The sequence below is a fragment of the Bactrocera latifrons genome, unplaced genomic scaffold, assembly GCF_001853355.1.
Source record: "Bactrocera latifrons isolate USDA-ARS-PBARC rearing strain unplaced genomic scaffold, ASM185335v1 scaffold_58, whole genome shotgun sequence".
Lineage (NCBI taxonomy): Eukaryota > Metazoa > Arthropoda > Insecta > Diptera > Tephritidae > Bactrocera > Bactrocera latifrons.
Window position 1 is genome coordinate 1,431,198 of NW_017537245.1, and position 27,410 is coordinate 1,458,607.

The window sequence follows — 27,410 nt, forward strand, 5'->3', positions numbered from 1 at the left end:
ATAACCACAAGAATCTTCAGAATTGTGCGGTGAAAAATGTTAAAATTTTCGCATTCCTGTTACTTGCTTTGGTGAATATCACCAAAAAAGTTTTTTTTTAATATTACGTTAAACATTTGTGAAAGTTACTTTAATAAAATAGACATATTAAAGCTCGCATATCAGATTTTTTCACCAACACAATATTATACACTTTTTAAGCGTTGGTAAAATATGTAAATAAAATATATCAATATGTAATAATATTGGACTACAGCATACGGCATATAAAAAATATAAAAGAGAAATATATATATATCAATCTGTTGCTTGTATTAAAAACGAATTTCAATAATATTTTTTATTGACTTGGAACATTAGCAGTTATTTAAACAATAAACGTCTGAAATGCATACACTTTATCAAATGTGGATATTTCTTAAACAAGTACAGAGATGGTTTGTGCTATTTCCCCTCCAGTTTAACGTACAGCAGCTTGAATATCAGGTTGCTTGTGTGTGCCATCACAGAAGGGACGATGCTTCGTTTGCTTACAATTGCACAGCCAGTAGTCGCCCGTTTTTTCCACTTGAAATCTTACAGGTCTGCGGAATACATATTTTATGTTATTTTTAATTATCTACAGCTCAGGAAGTGTGCACTAACCTTAATTTTATTTTTAAGAATTCATTTTTGTGCATTCCGTCACAAATAGGCTGGCTTTTCGATTTTCCACACAAACACCAGCTGTAAATTTTATCTGTAAAATTGAGAAGTGTGAAAATATTATTAAAGCAGACTTGTTTTAAAGGAGGATTGGGGATTTAAATTTATTTGTATTAAATGAAAGTACTATTCTCTGTACTATACGAATAAACCCCTTTAAGAAATTCATATATTAACTTACTTGCTTCTAGGTGTATTTTAAATGGTTTCTTATCGAAAATTGCACCATTTTCGGGTTGCAGATGAGAAGTTTGACTACCCTCGAGTAAGTTTTTGGGAATTGTTTTAACTTCCGTACTACTTGCTGGATCTGACGACTTTGAAGAAGAGTACATCCGGTGCTGTAAACAGATACATACATTTTTATAACGGTATAAAGAAAAGAATGAAATAGAGAATAATTGAAACAAAACACTTGGTTGGCAATTATTGGTGAACATTTTCTTCTCTAATTGTTTAACTWTTTTAAGTAAGAATAGGTTAGCTACCCAAAGTGAAAGGCAATACATTAGTTATTGCTGAAGAACATTTTATGCTTTACTATATCTCTACATTTTAATACCACCCTAAATTAGATATTAGCTTACCATTAAAACCCTTTGAGTACGCACACCTCTTATAAACAACGACATTTTGCTAATTAAACTAAAAGAATATCCCTTTCACTAAACTAACTTCAAATTGTTTTATAACCCATTCTGTTTTAGCTTTTGACAGCTTAGTGATTTTACAGCTGATTGCTTTAAATGCCACTTAGTTACAGAAATACATATTTTATTAACATTTTTCGGAGTTTTCGGAATAATGTGATTTGTGATTTATGTAAAGTTATCGCAAATTTTATTTAAATTTTTTATAAATATTATTAAACTACGAWTTCAAAAAAGAAACTTTTATTACAACTAAAGAAGTAAAATTCGAACATTTTAAAATATTATTTGGTCTCTCTATTCCTTTTCCAAATATGGTACCTTCCTAAACCTCCAAAGCCAGCTGTTTTTGACAATTTAGCGCCAAAACAAAACACAAACTGCCTTTGGCGCCGGATGCGGCGAATTGGCAAAGAGAGTCGTATTGTATATGAGAGGTAGTGAGCTTTTATTTTTAAACAAAAATGATGTGCCTAATAACGATCACCGTTTGCTCCAACACATAGGGAGCACTACCGGTCCAGTAGATCGTTAGCCGTGGTATTGTGTCGTTGGGTGATAATCGCGACGGTTTCGGCGCTAATATATAAATATAACTTTATACGACGTTACAGCAAAAATTCACCTGAAGCATATATATTATGCTAATATTATATATAGTCACAAATAGTTAGACATTTTTTTTTTTACTAGTTAATATAACTTAACTGCCTACTTTTATTTAAAAATATAATAAGAAGAATAATAATTAGTGCAAAAAAGTGAGAGAGAATTGGTAGAACAGGTGCGGTTAATAGAAAGGAAAGGGGTGCGGTGAAAAATGTCCGGTGACGTGCAGCCGCGTAAGCGAAAGGATAAGAAAAAGAAACGTGGTGAGTTCACACAGCTGATCAGCAACGAACATTTAAACGGCTATAAAATTATCATAAAAGAATAATTATTTATAATTATTTTAATATGCATTAAACTTTTTGAAAAAAGGGCCAATGTACTATATGTAATTTCGTGGGTGACATACTTTTTGCTCTTTGTGCCCACACACCGAAAATCTTCGACCATATTATATAAAAATAAATATGTATGCTTGTAGATGGGCATATGTGCCTACCGTTAAGAACGTATGTATATGTAAACGTCTGGTTGTATATTTATGCACGTGATTTGTTATAAATATGTATATCTCATGATCTTAAATATTATTCATATGTACATAACTTCATAATACATATGGACATAAATAACTTGAAAATTATATAAAAATAAGATCGTAACACCCAGAAGGAAATGTCGGAGACCCTACAAAATTGATACATACATACATATGTAGGTACATATATAAATGATCTGTGCGACGAAATGTGTTGATTGTCTATGTCCGTCTGCCTGAGCGAATTACTACCATAGTTTTTGAAGTTAACGTGTTTTTATTTTATACCAGATATGTAAATACTTACAAGTCTCGCATAAGTTTACAATTCACTAAAATTCTACCAAATTACGCACACTCAACTGCAATTTGAGAGTGACTTACCATGACTTAATATGCATTTTAATTATAATCTAATTTATCTATGCACAAAAAAACATGTGCCTATTTAACACTCATAAGAGAATTTCATCGAGTTTATAAAATTTCCTTCATCTTTGAATTAGTGCCTCTTTTCTTTACCTAAAGCAAACATTTAATTTTCATGAGGACGGCGAACTTTAATACATACATATATACACTTATATATGTAAATATATATACTATGTACATATGTTTGTACGTGTATTTTGTTTCTCAGAGTATTGCGCTAAAATTTATTTTAAGGAAACCAACAAATATTTTAGATGAAATGAAAGTCATATGGTTAGAAGAAAGCACATTCTTACGCCTAGATACCAAACATATGTACGTACATGCATATATGTACATACATACATGCATATGTAGAAGCGAATATACATATTTTTACGCTGTCCTACAAGTGACAAAATTTGTTGATCCTAGCAAAGGTATGCATATAGTACATTCAAACACGCAACTCTTTAATATAAATTAAAAAAACATAAATATGCACATATACATACATACATATATAGGTATATATGTGTGTATTTGTATAGAACCAGGTGTATATGGCAAATATATAGAGTGCATGTTTGTGTATATAAATATTTTTTATTTCCCTACAAGCTACTTTCTATCTTATCGCGTGTGTAACCGCCCTCTATTCTCAAGCGGGTTTTCATATTTTGCATTCGAGTTCATTGAATATATGTATATTTGCATGATTATATGCTTTCATTTGTGTAATAAATAATGGTTATACATATATACATAGAATAAATCTTAATATTATATCTCTATTAAATTATTAAACATTTTAGTTAATGAAAACAGTTATGCATTTTCTTCTTTTTTTATTTTCAATACGTAAAAATAAATATTTAGTATTTATGTTTCTCTTGTAGGTTTAGGAACTGTATCGGAATTTTTTTTCTACTTTYTGCAGTAAAATTAAATGTAAAATAATATTTTATTCAAAGTTTTTATTATTCCAGAGATAAATATTTTATAAAGATTTTGTGAAATTTTCAAAGGAAAACATTCAAAATTCGACCATTACATTATATAGAGCTTACAAGATCAATGAAGTAAAAGAAAAAATCCGTGTTTTAATTAAGACCATAAATGGGAAGAAGGAAAAAGAGTGAAAATTGTTGTTTGTTAGACGTTAAAAAAAAAATTAAAACTTTTGTGAAAACTTCTCGACGTTTCATTCGATGAAGACGATGAAGCCATCTTTGTTAATGACGTTAAAATCGAAATGGAAACAGTGCTCGAAAATCATCGCGTGGGCATTCGAGAGATAACAGATAATCCCTAATGGATCGACTCCAGACATTTTGGTTAATGTTTTGGGTATGAAGTGAGTTTATGACTTGTACTAAAAGATCTGAATGTTTTGTGAAAACAATGTCGAGTTCCAAAATTCGTTATAAGAATTATGTTTATATTCTACAGRCTATGTAAATACATACATATGTATAATTACATAAGTATGCATGTACTATGTACATATGTTTGCGAATATGCGCTTTTAATGTTTTGTGCACTTATACATAATGTATTGACATAAGTATGTATACATATATACATATACTTATGTATATTTATTAGAACATAGAGGTTCCAATAGGAGAAAATAGAATTTGTAGGTTAGCTACCTAAGTATTTGTTAAAAGTTGTGCTTACTTAATATACATACATACATGTGCATGTAGTTCTATGTATTGTTGCAATTAAAAAAAAATACTATTTAACTATATTTTTATTACAACCAAAAAGTGCATTAAAAYTTAAGATAGTTAAAACACTCATATTTGCCTTCAGCGTGACCTTCTCGCATGATTTTCTTGTCGGTAAAAATTTATTTGTTGTATGTGCTTTCAGCTTATATGTATATGTATGTATGTATGTAGATTTCTTTCGCAATAATATTTCTTAATTCTATTTATAATTTCCTTTCGGGTTTGTTTTTGTTTTTCTTGCGATCAGTCAAAAGAAAGAACTGAATCAAGAACAAAGAATACGAAATAACGGAATAAATATTTATGTTTGCCTTGGTCTGGGTAGACTCTTTTAAGAGTTGCCAAATAAATTTGAAATTTAAAAATATATGGTCTAGTAAAAAGAAATCTATTATTTTTCCAATAGAGAGGGCTTTAGTAATCTTTATCTCGCATGAATAATTATGATTAGATTACGCTATATGGCGTTAGAAATATAAGATTTTCTATTAAAAAAACTTCTGAGGTAATATTGGTGCTAAAAGTGGGTTACTTACGAAAACGTAAAGTGAAATCAGTTCTGTCRTGGTTCACAGAGACTCTAAGCGGAGGCATATCAAGCATTGAAAGTCATGAAGGTTTTGCTATGAGTTTGGTGGGTGGAGCTACCCGCTTACGGCCGAACTCTCAATTAGGACCTCTACTGTCAATAAATGAAACGTCTGTACCAAGCATAAAAACAATCAGATTTGTTCCATCAGAACAACGTCAAGTTGTACGCGTCAATAGTGTCTCGCTAAAAGCCCTTAAAGCTAGGTTAGAAGGTTATATTGCTTTCATCTTATTTTATGGACTTGGTATTACCAAGTGATTGCTACCTCTTTCTGTCTATGATGAATGATATTAAGCGTGAAAAATTGGCCTCAAGAAAAATTGTGAAAATCTACTGTTCCCGTTTTTTGAAAACAGGGAAGAGGATTTCTATGAAAGTCGCATTTTAAAATTACCTTCAACATCGCAAATAGTTATCGAACATAATTTTACCTTAAAACGAATCAATTTGTAATTTTTTATAACAACATATACCTTTTATTTGGTAGGCATAATCGGGAATAACAATTTTGAGAATATTGAAATACGTATAATTTTTTTAACAAAGGTGTGTGACAAGAAAACTTCTTCAGTAGTTCTGAAGAGCTGCAAAATTTGTAAAACTCTGTATTTATTAGATAACATCAAGACACTCACCGCAATCGCCACAAAAAGAAAAAGCAACTCCATTTAACATCAATGAGATAGATAGTAGATCCTAYGCCATTCATAATAGGCTCGAAGTAAAAGTTTATTAAATAAATTTTACTGASCAGAGTTTAATTGGTAGAAGATAAGTAGTACGTTAGATAATACAGTAAGTCAAACTATAATCATACTACTTCAGTTAGATTTTATAATAAAGACTTTAAATACTTTATATTTTTCAATTCCAATGTAATTTCTTAAATCACTAATTGCKTTGGCAACTTGGCTATAAATAAACAAATGAGATCTTACATCTACCTATTCCCGTGCTTATAATTACATATACATATGTACATATATACATATTTATGTATACTCACTTTACATATTTGTAGAAAGGTAAATTGTAGCGCGCTGTGGATCGCCGCTATGACKGTAGCCGGGTACGCCACCCGGTCGTACAAATTTGTGTGGATATCCGCATGAAGTAGACTTGTTTGCATGTTTGTATGTATATACATACATGTTTGTATCTGAGGCAGATATGCATATGATTGTGCCGTATGAAGCTATAGGTCATTCACAGTGATTTTGTGGGTGAAGCCATTTGCATATGAACGTACATATGAACATATATACATACATACAGTTTTTTATGTTTTCTACTGTTCTTAGTCAATTGTCTTGAGAATATGTATGTATGTATGGCGGCAATATGTATGAAAGTATGCAAATTTTGTGTGTGTGTTCATATACAGAAAATCCTGTCAGTCAACAATATTTTAAGACTTAATGATTGTAACTCAGACTGCGCGTGCAAATATCCAAACATGCATATGTAAATATGTACATATATATGTATGTACATTCAATAAAATTCAATAAACTCATAATGAGTCGACACAAATAACGGCGTAGATAATAAATTATGATCGCGTTTGCTATGTGAGAATAATGAGCAATGGAATTAGTCGTAAAGTAATTATCTTTTGAAGATATTAAAAAATTGAAAATTATTTAACATAATTATGGCAATACGAAATAAGACATAACGCTAATATTTATGCTTTATATAGACATAAACATGGATCATAACTTATAGGTATACATACAWATGTACACACTATGCACGTATTTGTATGTAGTTGGTATAGGTACAGCAGGTAAAAAAGAGATCCATTATTGAATTGCATTGAATTGATGGGTTTAACTCAATTTAGGTCGAATATGCACCGTTTTGTTAGATAACTTGTTGTCATTTTTAAGGTAATTTCATAATGCCACTTTCATACAAATGCTCATCGCTATTGGCAACATACTGGGAGTAGATTTTCACAAGTTTTTGTTGAGTCGAATTTTACATAAGTAAATTCATTCGCCTTAGACAAGAACAAGTAATCACTTGGTGMCTGGTCCGCAATATAATGTGGGTGCAATCAAATGCCGCAGCTAATTCCATTGCTTCTGACATACATATGTAGCACTATTTATGTACATACATATGTAMKTATGTGGTCGGTCGCTGTCCTGATGAGACACATTTCCTTTCCTATTGGCCAAAACTGGTCGTTTCTGCCTTTGTTTTTAGACAGTCCCTTTGTTGACATTACTGCTCCGAATTTTCCGCTTAACTGTAGGGAGCAGCTCAGGTTAGATGATTCGCTTTCAATCTCACATAGCAAAACTCTCCTGAACATCAATTTTGGCTTGATCATCTTTCGTTCGGAAATTCRGTCAATTTGGTTTTTTTTGTACGTTAACTTGTGCTTCTCCCATACATCGAGCTCTTTTAGTATACAACCTTATTTAAATGGTTTCGAATTTGTTTTTTTTTTTTTTTGCTTAGTTTCTGGGCAATCGAAACCGGCCTTACACGATAATTGGTTCCGACGATTTTCATCAATTTAATGGCAGTTGGTCTTGAAGGTATGGTTCTTCGCTTTTATATCAAAATTACCGAAAAAGAGTTGACGAAACCGAAATTGCCGTAATTGGTTTTTTACAGTATTTTATGTAAAAATTTGTAACCATTCATTTAGAAAATCCTTAAACATTTTTTATAACAATTTCGAACTATTTGTTTAAATTATTAACTTTTTATTAAGTTTTTTCTTACATTTATTCTTTGAGCTTATATGTCATATTATTATATACATACATAMGTACATATACATATATGTATGTATGTATATACATATGAAAAAACTACTGATCTATGTACATACATACTATAAATATATTCAACATAGATACAAAAATACACTCACATGTGTGTATGTACATACATACGTAATATAAGTATATTCCTTATTTATCAGTTGGCATCTGTCCATTAAAATTGACATTATGATTTGCACTTTGTATTTTTGGCATTGCTTTTAAATTCTTTTGCTTTTATTTTATTTCAATATTCTTTTTTGCCGTTTTTATTTGACTATTTTATTTTTATTTTTACTTTGATATGTTTTATTTTATTTATTTTTTATTACATTTACTCACTGTCTGCTTTGTCTGGCGATATTCTTTGTTTATTTTGCTTTTATGCAGCCATTTAGTTTATTTAGCGGTCACATCTGYTTTGGTACGCATTTCTCACGCTTCCTTAATTATAAATCTATGACAAATGTGTGTACATACTTGTATKTATGTATAATTCAAAATTGGTGTAACATACTACACATATATGGACTTACATATGTATGTAGCTGCATATGGAATCACGAATATTTTGTTTACAATGCCGTGCTTTTATTTCTTTCAGAAAAGAAAAATTGATTTAGACAAAAGCGTCAAAAGTTTGCAATAGCAAATGAAATTCACGTGTTTAGATTTATATGCATATCACTAAGATTTAATTAAGAAACAAATAAAATTCTGTTCGTGCGTTTTGTAAATAAGCAAATTTTTAGCATTTGCTGGCACGCCCACAAAAACTTGCAATCAAAAACACATAAAATGCCTTAATTATGAATTCATGTCGGCGTCAAAAACACATAAATTAGGTATTGCCGTTGCCATGTTAACCAAAATTTATATAATTGATTCAAACCTTTTCTAATGCATTATATACGGATTGAGAGGTGGRAGAACATTAGAAATTTCCAACTCATTTTGCTGCTATAATGACAAACAGGAAAGCTAGTTCTAACATAGTACTTTGAAAAATATGAATGTTGAGATGCCTCGGAACATTGAATATACTCAATAAAACAAGAAAAAATGTTAACTTCAGTGGCACCGAAGAACTTGGTGTACGGGTATGAAATGAGCGTTTTTTTGTGAAAATGAAACACTATCTGTGAATGGGATGGTCAAAACCATTGTTTTTTAGGTTTGCACGACAATTGCATAATTTGGCGGGTGGGTACAACATTGTGTGTACCCATGGCGACAGCCTTATCCCACGGTGCTCAAAAGCACAGTGGATCAAATCAATGCTTTGATCAGTGCCCTGGAAATGCAAGACATTTTTCGGTACCAATTGGCAGTGTGGAATGGGCACACTAACCACCTCGGTAGGCCCATCTGCAATTCAATTCCACATTGAGTGATCAAAACACTCTGCCCGCATTCGGATATTAAATCACAACCACCACGAACTCCAAAGGATCTTACTTTCCGTTATATCAGAATTAAGACTCCGCTCAGACCTCGTAGCCGTAATTACTACCAGTTGGGCTTCCATAACATTTTGTGAATATAATCCCAATCGAAGTGTTCGTCTTTTAAAGCAAACCAATCAGACAGCCAATTTTCGACTTCTGCGTAGGAATCGAAGTGCTGCCCAGTAGTTGTGTGTCCCATCGATGAAAACAAATGTTAACCGAAAGGAGCTAAGTCTGCTGAATATGGCGGGTGGAGTAGTAGCTCCCAGCCAAGTACTTTAATTGTAGTCTGAACCGATTTTGCTTTGTCGTGTAACAAAATTACTTTGCTGTGTTTTCTTTCGATTGATGCATGGTTCACATTGATCTTTTTTTTTGTCTGTAGCGATTAATATGAACAGTTTTGCCAGGTTTTAAAAGCTCATGCTAAACCCCAACYTTGTGATCTCAGCAAACACAGCCATTGTCTTTTTACCGAATCGATCTGTTTTTGATGTCGATGTTGATGGCTATCACGGTCTATCCTATGATTTTTTATGTCCATTTTTCATCCAGCCAGTGACAYATCAATGYAAAACTGATTTTCTTTCGTGTCTCTGAACCAAAATTCGGTGGAAGCTGTATCTTATTTAATATATAAAACTCTAATTTGTCACAGGGTATCGCAGTTGACTTTCCGGTACACAAATCAACAATGAATTAATATATAAGAATAAAGCTTTGACTTATGACTAAAAGATGCGTAAATCGAATCAAAACTGTTCAAGCCCCTGGATCGAGTGCTTATAGTTAACTTTTTACCGAAAATATCGATCATTATGTGAGTTATATAACTGAGTTTCAGAAAGAATCCTTTTCTGATRCTACAAATGGGTGTGCTACATATGCTAGTATCTGCCAATATGTGAGTTATCTTACTAAWWTTGAGAGATCGTGTTGATATAAAATCGTGTGAAAACTCGTCCTAGACCCGATATAAGTCATTGGCTTTAATCCTTGTTAGTTGCAATAGTATGAAATGTTCGGTTGTACCCGAACTTAGCTCTCTCTAACTTGTGTTATTAAAATTTTTTATGTTACTCTTCCGTAAGGTCGATTTTTTTATTGGCGAGGACGAAATATATCCGTAATAGTTTAGTTCTCTCAGTCGAATTATTATACTTGTAATTATTTAAGTATTATTAAGTTTATATAACTTTGCTGTTTTTAAGATATTTTAATTGCATATTTATATTATTTAGATGGCTTCGATCGTAAATCGGAGGGTGAATTATCTTTTTCGCGTCATTCAAGCTTTGAAGGTAGTTGCAGAACCCTTTGCATTTTTCTTGAACTTTTYTCCCTTTACACCAAAACATATAATTACCCTTTATTTTACAATGCGATACAGTGCTGCATTTTACAGAAGAAACCGSTCGTTTTACATGAAACTTGAATTCAAAAATCTGTAAAATTAATGCACCCACAATACTCGAAYATCTTCCCTAGCACTCGCCCAAAAATATCTATTCAAATGTTCGACTCTTTCCACCACACTGCACCGTCCTCGGTAAAACCCTTTTTTTAATTTCTATAAGCATTTTTTATCATTATAAATTGCACGAATTGTTTATGTCCATGTTCGCTCATCATGCAAATTATCTCGCGCAGAGGATGAGTCTTCRCATGGCGTTCACATCACCAAGATGGGCAGCGAAGATGTCCACTTCCATGTGCAGCACGAACACGGCACTGGCGGCCATTGGTGCGCGAAGATATTCTTCTTTTCACTATTAGCCATACTATTTGGCCTTGTTGGCTTGATTATATTGGAGAATCGCGGCATATCTGATTGTGAGTACTCAATGAACTTTTTTATGGAAAATATATAAATAATTAAATTACTTTTCAGTGGACACACCGTTATCAGAGTCACGTTTCTCGAATTATTTCGACGGTTGGGTGGATGAGAGTCGGCAAGAGCATGACGATCACGACCCAGTGCAGGCKTCAATAGAAGAACATGACGAGCACGACGAACCATTTGAAGAGGAGGAAGATCACTCTGAATTGGATGAAGATGCCGATGAAGAGCATGATGATGAAGATGATGATGASCATGATGCAGAAGAAGAAGAAGATGCTACCACCGAACAAACGAAAGAGGAAGAAGAGGATGAGGATATCGATGAAAAAGATGACGATAACGATAATGATGAKGAAGACGATGAAGAAGATGCAACCGCAGAGGCTACTGTAGAACAAAGTAATGAAGAAGAAGAAGATAATGATGATGATAATGATGTTGGTAATGAAAATAAGAATGAGGAGGAGGAAGATGATGACGATGAAGATGAGAATGTAACASAAGAAGCAACGAAGGAAGAAGAAGAGGWTGATGAAGCAGATGATAATGATGAGGAGAATGAAGATGAAAAAACCGCCGCAGTTAGTCAAGAAGCAAATTACGATGATAAGGATGAAAATGAAKATGAAGAAAATGATAGSAAAGCTAATGCGGCTAATGACGATGATGATGACGAYGCTGACAWTGATGTTGATAATAATAGCGTCGAACCCATCTATGAGCGCTCCACGCAACAAAGCAGTCAACGYTCCACCGGCAATAGCGCCGCTGCCGTTGATGATGATGATGATGGCGATGCYTTTGAAGAGGTACTKTTATTACATTTATCCTTTKTCTAGTTTCATATACAATGTAATGTAATGATTACGTTGCAGGAAGATGATGACGATGAGACCAACGACTCCGTAGAGAATGTTGTCGATAATGACGCAGCGGAGCTTTTGTTGTTACAACAAAAAGCGCGACAACAGGCAGCGGAGGCAGCAAAGAATGCGCCGAACTCTGCAGAAAAAGACGATAAAGACGATTCAGCTGAAGCGGTGCCGTCTTGGGCCTCATCTCGTAAGTAAAAAAATACTGTGGGGATCAAATTAGAGTGAGAGTGGGAGTGAAGTATGTAATTATGCTGAAGAGTTTGAAACAAAGTGTTTGTATATTTTCAAATCAATGCATATTTGATATTGTGCTTGATCTAAAGTCGTTCCTTTAAATGAAAAAGTTCCAGTCTTAAATGTGTTTTCGTGCAATCAAATGAAAGATATAAAGAAGATTACTATAATATGTACAATATTCACAATTTATGTATATATTTGTTTATGAATTTGTATTCCTACTGTATACACATATATGTATGTATTGCATTGTTGTTTTTATTTATATAAAATGTATTTTAATATTTTTTTTTTTTTGGTTTTTGACAATGTACAAGAAAGTGCAAATACCTTCATATACAAATCATCCACTTCTGATGTTGCACTTATTTGTTTTCTATACTTTAACCAACTTTTTATTTCTTATATATAACATAAAATACTTTTTTTTAATAATCACAATCGAAATAAAGTGGTTTTTAAATTTAAATTTGATCAAAAAGTTCTAATTTGATGTTGAAAACCTTTTTATTTCGCAAATGTCTAGTGCAAGTGTATTTGAAATATTTCAGAATATCGTATATCGAAATAATTCGTCTAAATCATTTCCTATATTACATATATACATATATATAATTTTGCAGTTGCGGTTAAAATTGGCGTCGGTGTGGCACTCGCGCTAGTTGCACGCCTTGTATTGATTAGGAATAATCCAAATACAAGTGAGTTGAATAATTTCAAAACAAAAGTGTTGAATTTTGAACTTAACAAAGTAAAATTAGTTAATTCAAGCTTACTAGTGCTGCTTTTACGTTTTACGTTAATCCAAATTTGGTGCCAAATAAACCTCAAGCCAAAAAAAAACATAAACTCTTACTTTGTTCTTCTAATTATCTGTTGTGAGTTTTAACTATAAAAATTTTTTTTCCGAAAATTGTTGTCAGCATGGCTTAATACATTTTAACCCCCACAAAAAAGTGTTGATCAAAATTTTCTCTTAACAAACAACGTTATTTGCACTTTCTTTTAGGATTCTTTATTCATTATTTATATTTGTAAAAAAATAATTTCAGCTGTACTCACTTGAATTATAATTGATTGTCATTGTAAATGTGTTTTTTTTTCTTTTATTTTATATTTTAGTCATTGAAATGTTTAAGATTTTATACGCATATTATATTTTGCGCCATTGTATGTATGCTGCAATATTGGCATTTTTATTGTGATTTTTAACTATAAGTTTGTTGTGTACTATTTCTTCTTCTTTATTTTAACTACATATTTTTTTACAAAAAAACATGAAAATATTAACGYCGTCATAGTTGAGGAACCTGCACCTGAGGTGATAATGAAACGCCGTTTAACAATTGCAAGCGAGGAGGACACCTACGATAACGATGAAGAGGAGCCAACACTGCTCGATGATGGTTAAACTCATTATTTATAAATACTTGAATAAATATGCTTAGCTTTGTTGAAATGAGTAGAGGTGAAGGCGTGAGGCTGAGTCTAATGTTTAAAGTATTACAAAATTTAAACAAAGAGCAGATCAAGAATATAAGAAACTGATAAATTAATATTGAAATTAGAGCTGCATTATACGTTTTTTAATATTGCCGTATTTTTTAAAGCTGCTGTTGATATTTAAAAAGGTTTTTGAGGTTAGAATGAATATATTTTTCATAACATATCGAATTCGGCATTATTAAATATGTCTCATTTTAGATTTCGCGGAGTCCAAAATATGTAAATTTTTTCGAGATTTCGTCTTAGTTTTTTTTATATTGTAAAATTTTTTCCAAATTTAAATTTTTTTTTTTGAAGTTAACTGCACTATAAGTTGGATTAAACTGCGTAAGTTTTCGAAATGCTGTTAAAATTTTGAAATTTGTTTTTGAGGTTAGAATGAATATATTTTTCATAAAATATTAAATTTGAAATTATTAAATGCTTAATTTTTGTAATTAAAAATTTAAATTATGTTTCAATTAATAAAATTTTAGATTTTGCGGAGTCCAGAAATATTTAATTTTTTCGCGATTTTACCTTAATTTTWTTATATTTTTTAATTTAATTTTTTTGCTAAATTTTAAAAATTTATTTTAATAAATTTAAAAATTTTATTTTTATCTTTTCGAGATACTCTTGAATTTTTTCTAAATTTTTTTTGAAGGTTAGAATGAATATCTTTTTTATTAAATAAAATGTATTTTTTGTAACCCATTCGTACATAGACCTCCTTGGAACGCTTGATTTTTTTATATTTTTATAAACAAATTTTATTATGCCTCTTTGGATAAAATATTAATAAATCGGGTTTCGAAAAAATAACTGCTCGATTTTTGAGAGCTTCCTTAAATGAGGCATTAATAAAGCAAAATACATATATTTACGAAAAGTTGTCAACCGAACAATACTTGGTAAAAATATTAATTCCATATTAAAATTTCTTGCTTCTCYTTTACATTTTTCGACTTATTGCAATTGCCACAAACGCTCAATTTGCGACCTCAGCTCATTTAGAAGCTTAACATATTTGTTTGATAATATCGTTACAAACGTATTTCTATTTACAACAAAAGGGGAGTACTCCGAGGAGGAAATCGAAATCGAAGAGGAATACGAATATGARGAAGATGAAGAAATCGAATTACCTGAAGATCCCGAYGACAATCTATCAGCCTTGGCTGGCGAATATATACCCGAAACGTTCGAGCAATTAAATAACCTTTATCGTTCACGGCTAAGCGAGGCCGATTCGGCTCATACGAGGGCAACACCAGCGCGTGTTGAAGAAGTGCGCGATCAACGTTTTGTTGCGAAGAAATCACCAGCAGTAATCACCACACTACCACCTCCACCAGCTACTACTACTGATACATCATTTAAGAAGGTATCACCATTTACAACGACAGCGACAGCAACGAGAACAGCACAAACATTTACGCCGAGTTTAGGTCAAACACAATCACCAATAACAACAACAAGTACGAAAGACGAAACCATAAAACCAAATCAAAATTTCAATATCACWACAACAAATACCACAACGGCTGCTGAGCTATACTCACCGAAAAGCAACACCAAACAATACATACCGGATTCACCAAAAACGACAAAACACGATGTTACACACGATTTGGATTATCCACCCGACGAAGAAGATATTGATTCTGATGATGATGATGGTGGTGTTGATGATGATGGTGTGGGTGTGGGTGTGGGTGGCGAATATAGGCGCGATATATTGGACGATACAGATGAAGAGGATGAGGAGGAGGAAGAGGATGACGAAGACATCGATGATGATTTGCTAGATGATGAGGATATTTCAGATGTCGACGACACTGAACTCATGAATAGACTGGAGGCCAAGTATGGCCGCTTGCCGGCAAAAGAATAYGAGAGTGATGAAGATCCAGACGACCCAACATGGACACGTAATTTCTAATACTAATTACTGCTTAATTGGCATTACTACCGTCGTGTTGCACACCTATGGAAAATTTAAATGCATACTTACTACCTACATACTCACGTACATATCAAACCGTCCACTGATTGGCACTTATGYAATTGCATACGTTTTTACATGCTCATGATTTCTTAATTATCTATAAAATGCATACTTCACCATTGAAAATTATCCAAACCGCAAATACCTATATACACATGCTTTAAAAAGCAGCAACATCATTATCACCATCATCATCATCACATCTGACTACAATCGGTTGGCCACAAGTAATCAAAGCGAGCAAGACAAATACTTTTGATACGAATTACATACTTACATAGTAACGTAAGGTTTTGTCAATGTAATAATGACTCAATAATTAGCGGATAGTAAGTGTACACAAATTAGTTATTAAGAAAATTATATTTTAAACATTTTCGAAAATATGAAATATGAGCATATATAGTACATAGGTGAAGCGCAGGGACGCCTCTTTATTATCGAATTGCCGTTAAATTAAACTCTTATGTCATACGATATTTGAAACTTTTGTTTAACATACTCATTTGAMAACATTTTTGTACTTCCTACATATATTATAACCTAACTTTTTGAAATATTCATTTTATTTATTTCTTCTTTTTAATAACAAGAAATCAAGCCAAAGGAAGAAYTAGGTGGTGGGCCCCAAGCTCAGAACGATGATTTTGACTCGTTTGAACACCAGTTGCGCCGTGCAAACGAAGATCTAATGCGAGAGGTAAGTGAAATACACGTGAGCGGCATTGGTAGTTTAGGATTTMATTGGGTCTATAATTATATTCGTGCGGTTTTCTCATAAGTTATTTAAGTTAGTTGTAAAGGTTTCACATATCTTTTTTTTTCTTTTAGAGTTGTTGTAGGAGATCTATTTTGGATTACCAGTCACATTCCGAAGCAAAACTTTTGTGTAGTGTTTACTTAGCATTATTGACAAACATACATATGTATAYAATCCAGGTCCGTTTCGGTTACATAAAGAAGCTTCATTTGTGCAACCTCCGAAATATCGAGTAACTGCCAAACGATATTTGCGGGTTTTTCCTACACAAAGTCTTGCATTCCACATRTAGGATGWCGTATAGTCTCTTCTAGCGTTTGAAAAACTACGCTACTCCCATAGTATTTCATTTTGCTATTATTACCCACTCACTTTGTCCGGAGCCACAGCAGAGCCATGACATTTTGAGACCCAGTATTCATTATTGGATAATATTTGACCGAATTACCACGTCCAGCAYGAAGTGAAGAAAATATAGCAGCAGTAGCTGAGAGTGTACMCGAAGAGATTTTAAATTCTAAGCGTACAAAATACAGCTTGTGCATGAACCTTCCAAGCGACATCGCTTCGATATATGAGCTYTTGTTCCAAGTTCCAAACAGATCTGATGTCTTCTAGCCAAATTTTGTTAAGTGATGAGGCCCATATCTTGCTCAATGGGTATGTAATCAAGCAAAATTGCCGCATTTGGGACGAAAAACAACCTGAAGAGATGAAAGAGCTAAAATTTCATCCWGTTAGTGAGTCGGTGGGTATTTCTTCAAAAATGATTCCGGTGAGCCATGATAACCGACTACTTGATGTCTGAAATTGAAGCTCGTGATCTCGGCGATATTTGGTTTCAACAAGATCAATGTAATTATTGAGAGAACACTTCGGTGAGCGGGTAATTTCAAGTTTTGGGCCGATCGTTTGGGCACCAAGATCGTGTGCTATCACACTGTTAGACTTTTTTCTGTGGGGAYATGTTAAATTTAAAGTCTATGCGAGCTTTTTCGTTTCGATTCAGGTCTTGGAGTAAACCATCACGAGTGTCATTCGCCAGTTACCGGTAAAAATGCTCGAATGAGTCATTGAAAAGTGGGCACAAAGGACGGACGTACTCGCGACTAACATTTGAAAGAGATAAGAAATAACTGTCACAGAATATTTTTTCGAAATATAATAGACGTYTTCCATTAAATTTGAAGTTTCTGTGTATTTTCTTATAAAAAGTAGAGAACCTCGAAATGGATCACCCTTTGTAATAGTCATAGATATAGCTTTCCAACGAATGTTCGGAGTATATTAACAGTGCATATAAGATCAAGTTCGGCACGAATATAGTTATAGACTCAATATTTACAAAATATTTTTAACTTTAGATGTTAACATTTCAAAAAYATTTTTTTCGGAAGATTATCATTTCTTTTGACAAATGATTTTCAAAAGATTCTAAGCGTTTGAAAATTTTAAAATTGTATTGGCATATTTTTTAAAGCACATTAGACAAAAAAACAATATATTTTCTTATAATATTTTTCCACATTTTACTTTCTATTCTCACAGTTCTCATATCAATAAAAGTAAATGATTGCATAATATTACATACAAACAACGTCCCYACCTTCCTGCGCATAGCTTTTAATGCGTTCGCTTTAATTAAAAAATGCTAGTCTGTAGGTTTTAAGAAAAAAATGTAACTTTTCTATTAATTCAATAAAAAATACATGAAAATATGAATTCATAAATAATTTGAAGTAAATGTTTACATTAATATACTAAAAGTTTGTTAAAACAACTGATAAAACGATTCAAAAGAATTTTTAATAAAAAAACAATTTTTTTCTAACATTTATAAAAAAATTAAATGGTAAAGATTACTAAATGCATCGGTTAYACTATTTGGCTGCTTTATTAATAAGAAATTAAAAAAAAWAATAATAATAATAAATAATAATATATTATACATTTGCGCATTTCTGCTGACTTACAGCGCTAGACAATCAGAGCGCAACAATTTAATTTGCCAGAATTGCATTACTCAATTACAATTAACTTATTGCTTAACTGCGCCGGCGACGYCAGCGGTCGCGCTCATCACCCACTTAAAGCGCGGCCGTCTGGGTCACGGTTGATCAATTAAGCGATGACTTTATTGCAATCGATGACACTCCAAACACACACACACACGTATTTTGCGAATGCACACGAGCTAACTGTGTATTTGTTTTTGCTTTTGTAATTGCATGTCGCGTTCTTACTAAAATTGCGTTTTCTTGTTATTGTTGTAATTGTTTATTTCCCAATGCTGCTGCTAACTGCATTTGCTGTTATCGAACCTGCTGTTGACACACACACRTACACATATACACGYTCATGCTGATGGCGCACGCAAAAGAATTACGCGCTCGCCGACAAACGTTTCGCYGAACTCGTGCAGCGCTTTCCCGATCGACCAGCAGCATTTCTCGGGCAAGCGCGGTTGCTCGATAAGATGTCGGAGCAGCAGCGTAGCAATAACCTGTTGAATCAAGCTATACAGGCGTACAAGCGTTACTTAGCGCTGGGCGACAGCATCACCGATCATGCGCAGTTTCGGAAGGCTGCCGAACGATGTATCGAGCGTATGCGCTTCATGGGTAAACTCGATTGGCTGTAGGAGCTGAAATGTTTTGACGGCTCACTGTCTCTGTTGCTAATCAACTCTGCTGCTTGCAGGTCACCACATGCAGGCGGTGCCCATACATCAGCAATTGATTGCGCGCTTTACGAATAAACCGGATGTTCGGAATGAACTGGCCATCACGTATCTGTTGCAGAATCGGTGAGTGTTCCCCACATACTATTCGATATATTTACTCTCCACACAGTTGTTTAAACTCACGTTTACTTGCAGCTTATCCGATGCCAAATTGGTGCTACAGGAAGTGCTGCGTCGTTGGCCCAAGGACGGATTTGCGCAGGTGCACTATGGTTTTGTTTTGCGTCAGCTGGATAAAGATTATGAGAATGCCGTTATTTATTTGCGCGCGGGAATCAACTCAAAAGCTCCGGGCACTCAGGATGGCCGCTTCTATTTTAATCTTGGCGATTCGTTGCAACGCCTGGGTCGGCAAGCCGAAGCTGTTAAAGTGTATAAACGCGCCGCTGCTCTGCAGCTGTTTCCCTCCGTCTATCAGCGTTCACTGTATAATGAACCCGATTTGCGTGCACAACCTTACTGGACCAAAGCTGAGACTACTTATGTTGAATACCTCAACAAATTGGAACTCAATTGGCAGGCGATACGTGATGAAGCGTTAAGCTTGTTGAGTARGCATGGCAATTATCTCGACGAAGCTGAAAGCTTGCGTGACACCGGCAATTGGCAGCAATACGAGTTGTATTCACGCGGTCAGCGGCGTGTTAAGAATTGTCAGAAAGCGCCCATAACGTGTGGGCTTATTGAAAAATTTACAGCGGCAGCTGGCTGTCGACGCGGTCAGGTGAAATTCAGTATAATGCAACCGGGCACGCATGTTCACCCACATTGCGGCCCGACAAATTGCCGTTTGCGTGCACATCTGGGTCTCGTTGTGCCGAAAGGTCCAATGTTGCGTGTGGCTGAGGAAGAACGGTGAGTGCGTTTGGTTTCTGCTAACTCAAGCATAGTAATAAGAATAATAGTGAAATAAGCAATTATTTATATACCCTGAATGGAGTAAATTAAGTTTGKCATGATGAACTTATCTTAACCAAATTTGGCATAAATTAGAGAGTAAAAAAGGCATCGATTGTCTTGTACTGCTGTAACGGAGCTCTACACCACCAAAGTCAAGTCCAAGACCACACTTGYAAAGTAACTCGAGAGCATTSAAAAGGTGGCGCTCATCAGCTTATGCTCTTAGGTCCACTCCAAATATGGCATTTAAAGCCATCTTTTACATATTGCCTTAGACATCGTCGGAGGGTGTATGGCTGCGAGTGTTGGTAAGGAATCGCTACAATCTATGAAAATATTATATAGATTGGACCACTATAACGTACAGCTGCCATACAAACTGGCAGATCAAACTCAAGTCCTCGTACGCTAAATTTTTTATTTACTAATTATTAATCAAGGCAACACCAAAAAACTTCTTCGGTGTAGCCGAAGTATACGTTTTTTCGTGCCATTATATTTTGCTTAACTTATGTTAAATATGCATTTACTTACAGGACTTGGAAGGAGGGTGAATTTTTGATATTCGACGATAGTTTCGAACACGAGGTTTGGCATAACGGCACTAGTTTACGTCTTGTTCTGATCGTCGACGTCTGGCATCCCGATTTGAGCGCGATGAAACGACGGACGCTCTCAGCGATTTGATTGAGAAATGTAGCTACATATGTTACACACCTACATATGCAGTTGTTGTCGTTAAAAGTTCCTTTTTGCACTACACCAAATACATTGCATCGTTAAATTAATTACTACAACAAAAAATATATATTGCTTTTTAAGGCGGCCCCTATAAATAGCTTATTAGAATCTAAGCTTACACGCTTGCTAACAAACTAACTATTTTGCTAATTGCAGTTAAAATTTCGTTATTAAAACTGTGAATTAAAATAGTTTATGAAAAAAAGTAGAAAAATGTAWCTCAAAGGTATATTTTTAAGATCACTTAGAAGTCATTATATGCGGTTTAATTTGGATAAGAGAGAATTTCAATGCTTCTGCTGATATTTATGTTACTTACTATGTAGGCCTAGGTTTTTTCCACTTTTTTTCTATTATTATTCATGAATTTTTTGGTTTTTAAAAAAAAAAAAAACAATTATTAGAATTATTAAAAAAAAATGGTGTTGTTGAACGTATATTCCCATCGAAGTCATAATTAAGCATAAATTGTAAAAAAACTAAATTTTAAAAAAATATTTTTTTCTGTTCATCTTCAATTAATTTCATATATTTATATGACTTTTTAAATTAAATATTTTTCTGAAGTAATCATCAAATAAATCATTATTGGCTTCCATCACCCTGTATTTTGTTATACTTGGTGAGGGCGTAACAAATTCTCTTAAATGAACAACAACAAGAATTTTTTATTATTTTTTTTATAAAAAAAATCGTTTATTTTCTTTAAATTAGCATTAGTAAACACCCTTAAAATTACTATAAGTTTTAATATTTATTTATTCATGTGTAAAGACAGTTTGTGTGTAAACTTATTGTTAACCAAACGAAAGCAATTTAATATTATACAATTACGTTTAATACAAAAGTCACTGTGAATATAATATAAAAGCAAAMAAATGTGTTGTAAATATGAATTTTTAATAAATTTGCTTTCCTTTTCTACACCGACCTGAATTGAGTTTCGAATTTTTATTTTGAGAAAGTGTGTATAGATGGCGTTAAATAAAAGTCTCACTGAGGCAGATAAGTTTTGGTTGGTAGGACTGTCCATAAGTAGTACATWGAGTTCAAAGCGGGCCGAAAACGCATTAAAGACGAACAGCACTCTGGAGATCATCAACTTCAATCCTAAAACTTGCCGATTCATCAAACATATGTCCAGCGTGCAACGAGTCCCCGCATGACACTAACGATCTCTTTGCATGTCGTGTTAACCCTACATATCTGGTACTCCTCTTCCTATGGTCAGACTCCGTCGAAACAGTAAGTTTCCTGGGCCTACCGTTGGATGACCTCGATGACAAACTAATCCTTACCATCCTATGCCACGCCGAATAATCAAATATTTGGTACTTGAAGAAATCGTTTGACAATTAGAGATCCTGTTAATAGTGTTGGCACAAAAAATTTGAAGAATTTGAAGAATTTTTTGTGTCCCAAACGCCTCAAGTCTGAATTAGTTTCTTCGTCACGGTAATGTACCATGTCTCACTGTATTGTTTTTTCGCGACTTCTTTGCAAACAACTCGACTCATATGCTTCATTCACCACCGTTTTCGCCCGATTTTTCTCCGTATGATCAGAAAAATCAAAAAAAAAAACTGCGTAGAAGAATGAATGAAATTGATTTGAAATTTCAATTGACCTTACCCTTATCACAGTACAATCCATCACAAAAAAAAATCAGATGGAAAGTCTATATCCATCCTTGTAAATACGAGCATATGGGACCGAAGATAAAATATGGATCGATCCTTACATTAGCTAATACCAAGCCAAAAATAATATTGATATACCATATAGTATATTTCTCGTAATGGTTTTTCAACCAGTGAATGAGTGATCCTTCAGGCAACCTCTCAAAAAGGGGCGTACATTGCTGACCCCCTTATTTCAGGGAATACTGTGTTTCTAGCTAGTAGTTCTGGAGAGAGTATATAATTGATCAGCATGACGCTGTGAGTCGATTTAGCCCTGTCCGTCAGGTACGGCTGACAGTCTGTACTTTGTCAATTTTTGAGAGATCGATCTAAAAATTTGCACACATTCTTTTCTCCCTAAGAAGTTCCTAATTTATCGGAACCCTCGATATCTGTATTGAATTAAGTACTTGTCTGGGAAACTTTTTCATTTGACGAGATATTTTTACGAAATTTTACGTGGAATATTGTCAACTCTCGAGGACCTCGAAAACAATATTCAGCACACTGTATCCGAAATTCCAGCAACGTCGTTCTTGTTAGTAGACCCATGCACCCTTCTTTATGTTGAAACCTTTGAAGCAGAAAATCTATCACTGTCGAATAATGTCTATTATTTATATTTTTGAACTGATGTATTTTGTAATTAGTCTTAATTGTAACGGGAAGGTAAAATAGGAAGGAAAAATATTTTTTTTCGTTTGGTACTCTGAAAAAGGAAGCCTCTCCAAGAATGAGTTCTTAATTGTAACGGGAAGGTCCTCCTACTTACAATTTTCTGTTTTTTCTTATTATCTTATATAGAACAATTTATATCTCGCTTCCAACTACTTGAAAAAATATCTTGTTCCTKAGATTTTGTAGGAAATTGAATGCTCTACAAAAAAAGTCTACGATTTTTTCGTAAACCCAACCGTTTAAAGGATATTAACGGTTGAAGCTTGATTATTTTTTTATTTCTTATGAATTTTATAACTCAATGAAATAAAATCATTATGAATGATGAAACTCATAGTTTTGTAGCAAATTTACTGCTCTATAAAAATGGTCTCTTATGATTTTTCGATTAAGTTAAGCGTTTACGAGATATCCATCGTCAAACATSAATGCATATTAAGGTGAATCAAAAAAAAATTTTTTTTTTTGTTTGGTACTCTTCATCATTGATAATGATTTTTTTCATTGAGTTATAAAATTCATAAGAATAAAAAATGTTCCTAAAAATAATCAAACTTCAACCGTTAATATCTTTTAAATCCTACAAAATCTAAGGAACAAGATATTTTTTCAAGTAGTTGGAAGTGAGATATAAATTTTTCTATATGATAATAAGAAAAAATAGAAAATTGTAAGTAGGAGGACCTTTCCGTTACAATYAAGAACTCATTCTTGGAGAGGCTCCTTTTTCAGAGTACCAAACGAAAAAAAATATTTTTTTTGAATCACCCTAATGCACATATGTATATTTYCTTTATATTAGCAAGGCATATTTCAATTAATCTCTTACTCGAATCAATACTATATTTAAGTTCTTTTGATCAGCTACATTCGCAGTATCGAACTATTATTCAGTGATTATTCATTATAATATGAATATATAAATAGTATGAATAGTTCACAAATAAATTAAGTAAACTGTTAAGCAATTTGTGTTATTAAATGCTTTCAGCACCCCAAAACACGCAAAGCACGCACGCATCCGGAGTAGCGGTGTGATGCAACATATATGTGTGGTTCAAACTTTTGCTTGTTGTACTTTCGATCGAATGAAGGAAAGTTGTAGTTATTTTTTATTTAAGTATGTCCGATATGCCCTTTTTCGTTTTTTCACATTTTATGATTTTTGAAATGCCAAGAGCTAGACAATTCGTCTCAAAAGTCAAAGGGAAATACTTTCAAAATTAAAAACAGGTAGAATAACCAGTTTTGCTAAAATTATCGTCTATCTGAACAGATTTATGATTCGTCTTTATTTTAGAAATTAATCTTAAATATTCCGCTTTTTTCTAAGTGAAGTAATATCTTAAAAAATACAGTTAAGATTTCTAACTTTCAGTTCACTAACAATTTAAGTGCAAAATGGCAAAAAACCTGTAATTCAAAAAACACTGAACTTCAAAACTACACAAATTTTATATATAATATTTATATAAATGTAAAGCAACAGTATTTTCATATAAAAAGAAACATCCTTAATATATTGGCGTAGAACAACACTATTCAATKCCCTTTTTAAATACCGTAGAGGCTCGAAAAAGTTAAGCAGTTTGTTATTGGGGTACTTAACTTTTCGTAGCTCGAGAAGATGTGAAATATGCTTGTTAAAGAACTTTGTATTGCACTCATTCCATTTAATAAGCGTATTAACAGCGCATATTGCTTCATTGTAAGATACAAACTCTGGAGCTTCGGAAACATTGTTATTATCTTCATTCCTGTGTTATTTTCATTCTCATCAAGCAAGTCGGCATTCCATATAGTAATATCTTCAATTGAGAGAATGCCATCAGGGGCTAGTCTTGTCAACAACTCTTCTGTCTCTTCAAATATGCGATTATAAAAAGAATCCGGTGAAAGTAGCACTGATAGAGCATATTGTTTTTGTCGCCATTCTGATGATTTAGACAATTTAGGTAGTTATGCAACGCTTTTTGTAAAACACTTTGAGGGCAAGTTTTAAGAGCAAAATTGCATTACGAAGATCGGGTTTCCGCAATAATTCATGAATCAACAGACCTTCTTGGTCCACAATGGATGCCAAAAAATTCAGGTCCATTGGTTGAGTAGCTGCTGTGACATTCGATGGAAGAAGCACAAAAACTGTTCCCGTCGCCAATTATTAAATAGAAGAATGACCTTTACAGGCAAGTTATAAATATGAATATTTTTGAACATTCAAACGACGTATCTACAGAACAAATCGGAATATAGTCTAGTTGGAAATCACTTAATAAATAAAAACACATCTTACATCTTTTAAAAATACTGTATGGAATCCAGTTTTAAAAAATTTGGATTTCGATTTGCATCAAAAAAAAAAAAAAAATTTGTTAAAAAAGATGATTTGCCGTAGCTTTCAAAATGGGATCACTTATTGGGCTGTGTCTTTCTCGTTGATTTAAGAGCCACTTGTGCAGCTGATTTTCCAATTATTCACGTTATTCTGCTTTATGTAAAGTTTTTCTCTTAATTTCATCACATGTACCTTCCGTGAATACTGAAAGTTGCTTAACTTTTCCCTATACTTAAATTTTATGCGTCTTAACTTTTTGAGTCTCTACTGTAGATATACAATATATTGTACAAGTATTATAATAATATTATAATAATTTGTGTAAATATTTGTTTGTTCTTCGAAACACGCAAGCCGTTGCCGACATTCAAAGTCGGCGGAAACCTATAAAACTGATGAAAATATCACTCGAATCAATCATTTCATCTGTATTTTAATAATTGATTAACAAAATGTATACGCTGCTCTTTGTRCTTTTTGCAAATTATTTCAACTTTTCCGTTACGAAAGCCGGTGGTCCCGAAGTCTGTATCGATCAATTGGGCTGTATCGAAGGTATTTATGCAACAGGCAGTGAGGGTCAAGAATATGAGGCCTTTTATGGCATACCGTTTGCTAAACCACCGATCGGTGAATTGCGATTTAAGGTAAGAAAATATGGGAGAATATGGAGAATATAAAGTTTAATAGCAAATATCCTATTTTATTTATATAATAGCACCCTATACCAGTTGAACCATGGAAGGACAAACTTATGGTCAAAGAACCGAGAACTGAATGCATTCAATATAACCCAATTCCACACATACCTATGATTAGTGGTGAAGAGGACTGCCTTTACTTGAATTTGTATCGCCCTAAAGTATAAAGACGTTGAGAAATATTTGCTACATTTATTTTACCTCACTGTATTTTTGTCAATTTTAGAAAGCGTCTACTGAGAAGCTACCCATTTTGTTCTACATACACGGTGGAGGCTTTTTTTCGGGCACTCCAAGTCCCGCAGTGAATGGTCCTGAATATTTTATGGAAACTAATGAGGTTATATTGGTATTAGCCGCATATCGCTTAGGTCAATTTGGTGGGTATTTACTAAAATTTTCAAGCTTCCTTAAAAGGAATCTATGTGATAAATAATGAAAATTGTGAAATTATTGATGTCTGTAGGTTTTCTTAGTACCGGTGATGAGCATATGACTGGTAATTTTGGACTTAAGGACCAGAACATGGCGCTTAAATGGGTACAAAAATATATTGCTGTCTTCAACGGTGATCCTTCGCGTGTTACTATTTTTGGCCATAGTGCTGGCAGTTTTTCTTCGCATTTCCACATGTTAAGCCCGGCTTCAAAAGGTACTTATGTWTAAGGGTCRCGTACWCAAACCACTGTGCTCGACAAATTTAATGTAAAATTCTGCACTGCCTAAAGCTTTTTTTTTTAAATGTGTTAAATAACTCTTTACTAATCAAAAACACAACCCTCTCTAGGTTTGTTTCGCAATGCTGTATTAATGAGCGGCCATGCAAATTGCCCGCTCTTAAGACAAATCAATCAAAAGTCTCAGGTCATTCAATTAGCTAAGTCTGTTGGAATTAAAAATGCTAACGAAATGTCCTCAAGTGAACTAGCTGACGCTCTACG

At 33.4% G+C, this 27,410-nt stretch overlaps 3 protein-coding genes across 8 annotated transcripts in view; 2 read left to right on the forward strand and 1 right to left on the reverse strand.

Annotated features, from left to right (window-relative positions):
- Positions 1–305: 305 nt before the first annotated feature.
- On the reverse strand, positions 306–1,428 carry LOC108974704 (CDGSH iron-sulfur domain-containing protein 3, mitochondrial). Its single transcript, XM_018942703.1, has 4 exons — positions 1,293–1,428; positions 887–1,046; positions 646–739; positions 306–584 (listed from the first exon to the last, which is right to left on the reverse strand). The coding sequence occupies exons 1-4, from the start codon at positions 1,335–1,337 to the stop codon at positions 461–463; spliced, it is 423 nt and encodes a 140-aa protein (XP_018798248.1). The 5' UTR covers positions 1,338–1,428; the 3' UTR covers positions 306–460.
- A 402-nt stretch (positions 1,429–1,830) lies between these two features.
- Positions 1,831–22,009, forward strand: LOC108974691 (aspartyl/asparaginyl beta-hydroxylase). 6 transcript variants are annotated; one of them, XM_018942677.1, is made up of 14 exons: positions 1,831–2,227; positions 10,717–10,776; positions 11,126–11,308; positions 11,367–12,130; positions 12,197–12,383; positions 13,057–13,134; positions 13,556–13,603; positions 13,735–13,839; positions 14,995–15,852; positions 16,523–16,629; positions 19,070–19,310; positions 19,390–19,495; positions 19,568–20,287; positions 20,869–22,009. In XM_018942677.1, the coding sequence occupies exons 1-14, from the start codon at positions 2,176–2,178 to the stop codon at positions 21,017–21,019; spliced, it is 3,660 nt and encodes a 1,219-aa protein (XP_018798222.1). In that variant the 5' UTR covers positions 1,831–2,175; the 3' UTR covers positions 21,020–22,009. The 6 variants fall into 6 exon arrangements, with proteins under 6 accessions (XP_018798222.1, XP_018798223.1, XP_018798224.1 ...); XM_018942678.1 differs by having other exon boundaries at positions 1,831–2,224; XM_018942679.1 differs by lacking the exon at positions 13,556–13,603.
- Positions 22,010–26,220: 4,211 nt separating this feature from the next.
- LOC108974673 (venom carboxylesterase-6-like) overlaps positions 26,221–27,410 on the forward strand; it is a gene marked incomplete at its 3' end in the record, with an annotated part of 3,805 nt that continues 2,615 nt past the window's right edge. The window contains 5 exon segments of the mRNA XM_018942654.1: positions 26,221–26,415; positions 26,487–26,630; positions 26,696–26,849; positions 26,936–27,121; positions 27,257–27,402. Coding sequence (XP_018798199.1) covers positions 26,221–26,415; positions 26,487–26,630; positions 26,696–26,849; positions 26,936–27,121; positions 27,257–27,402 — 825 coding nt within the window.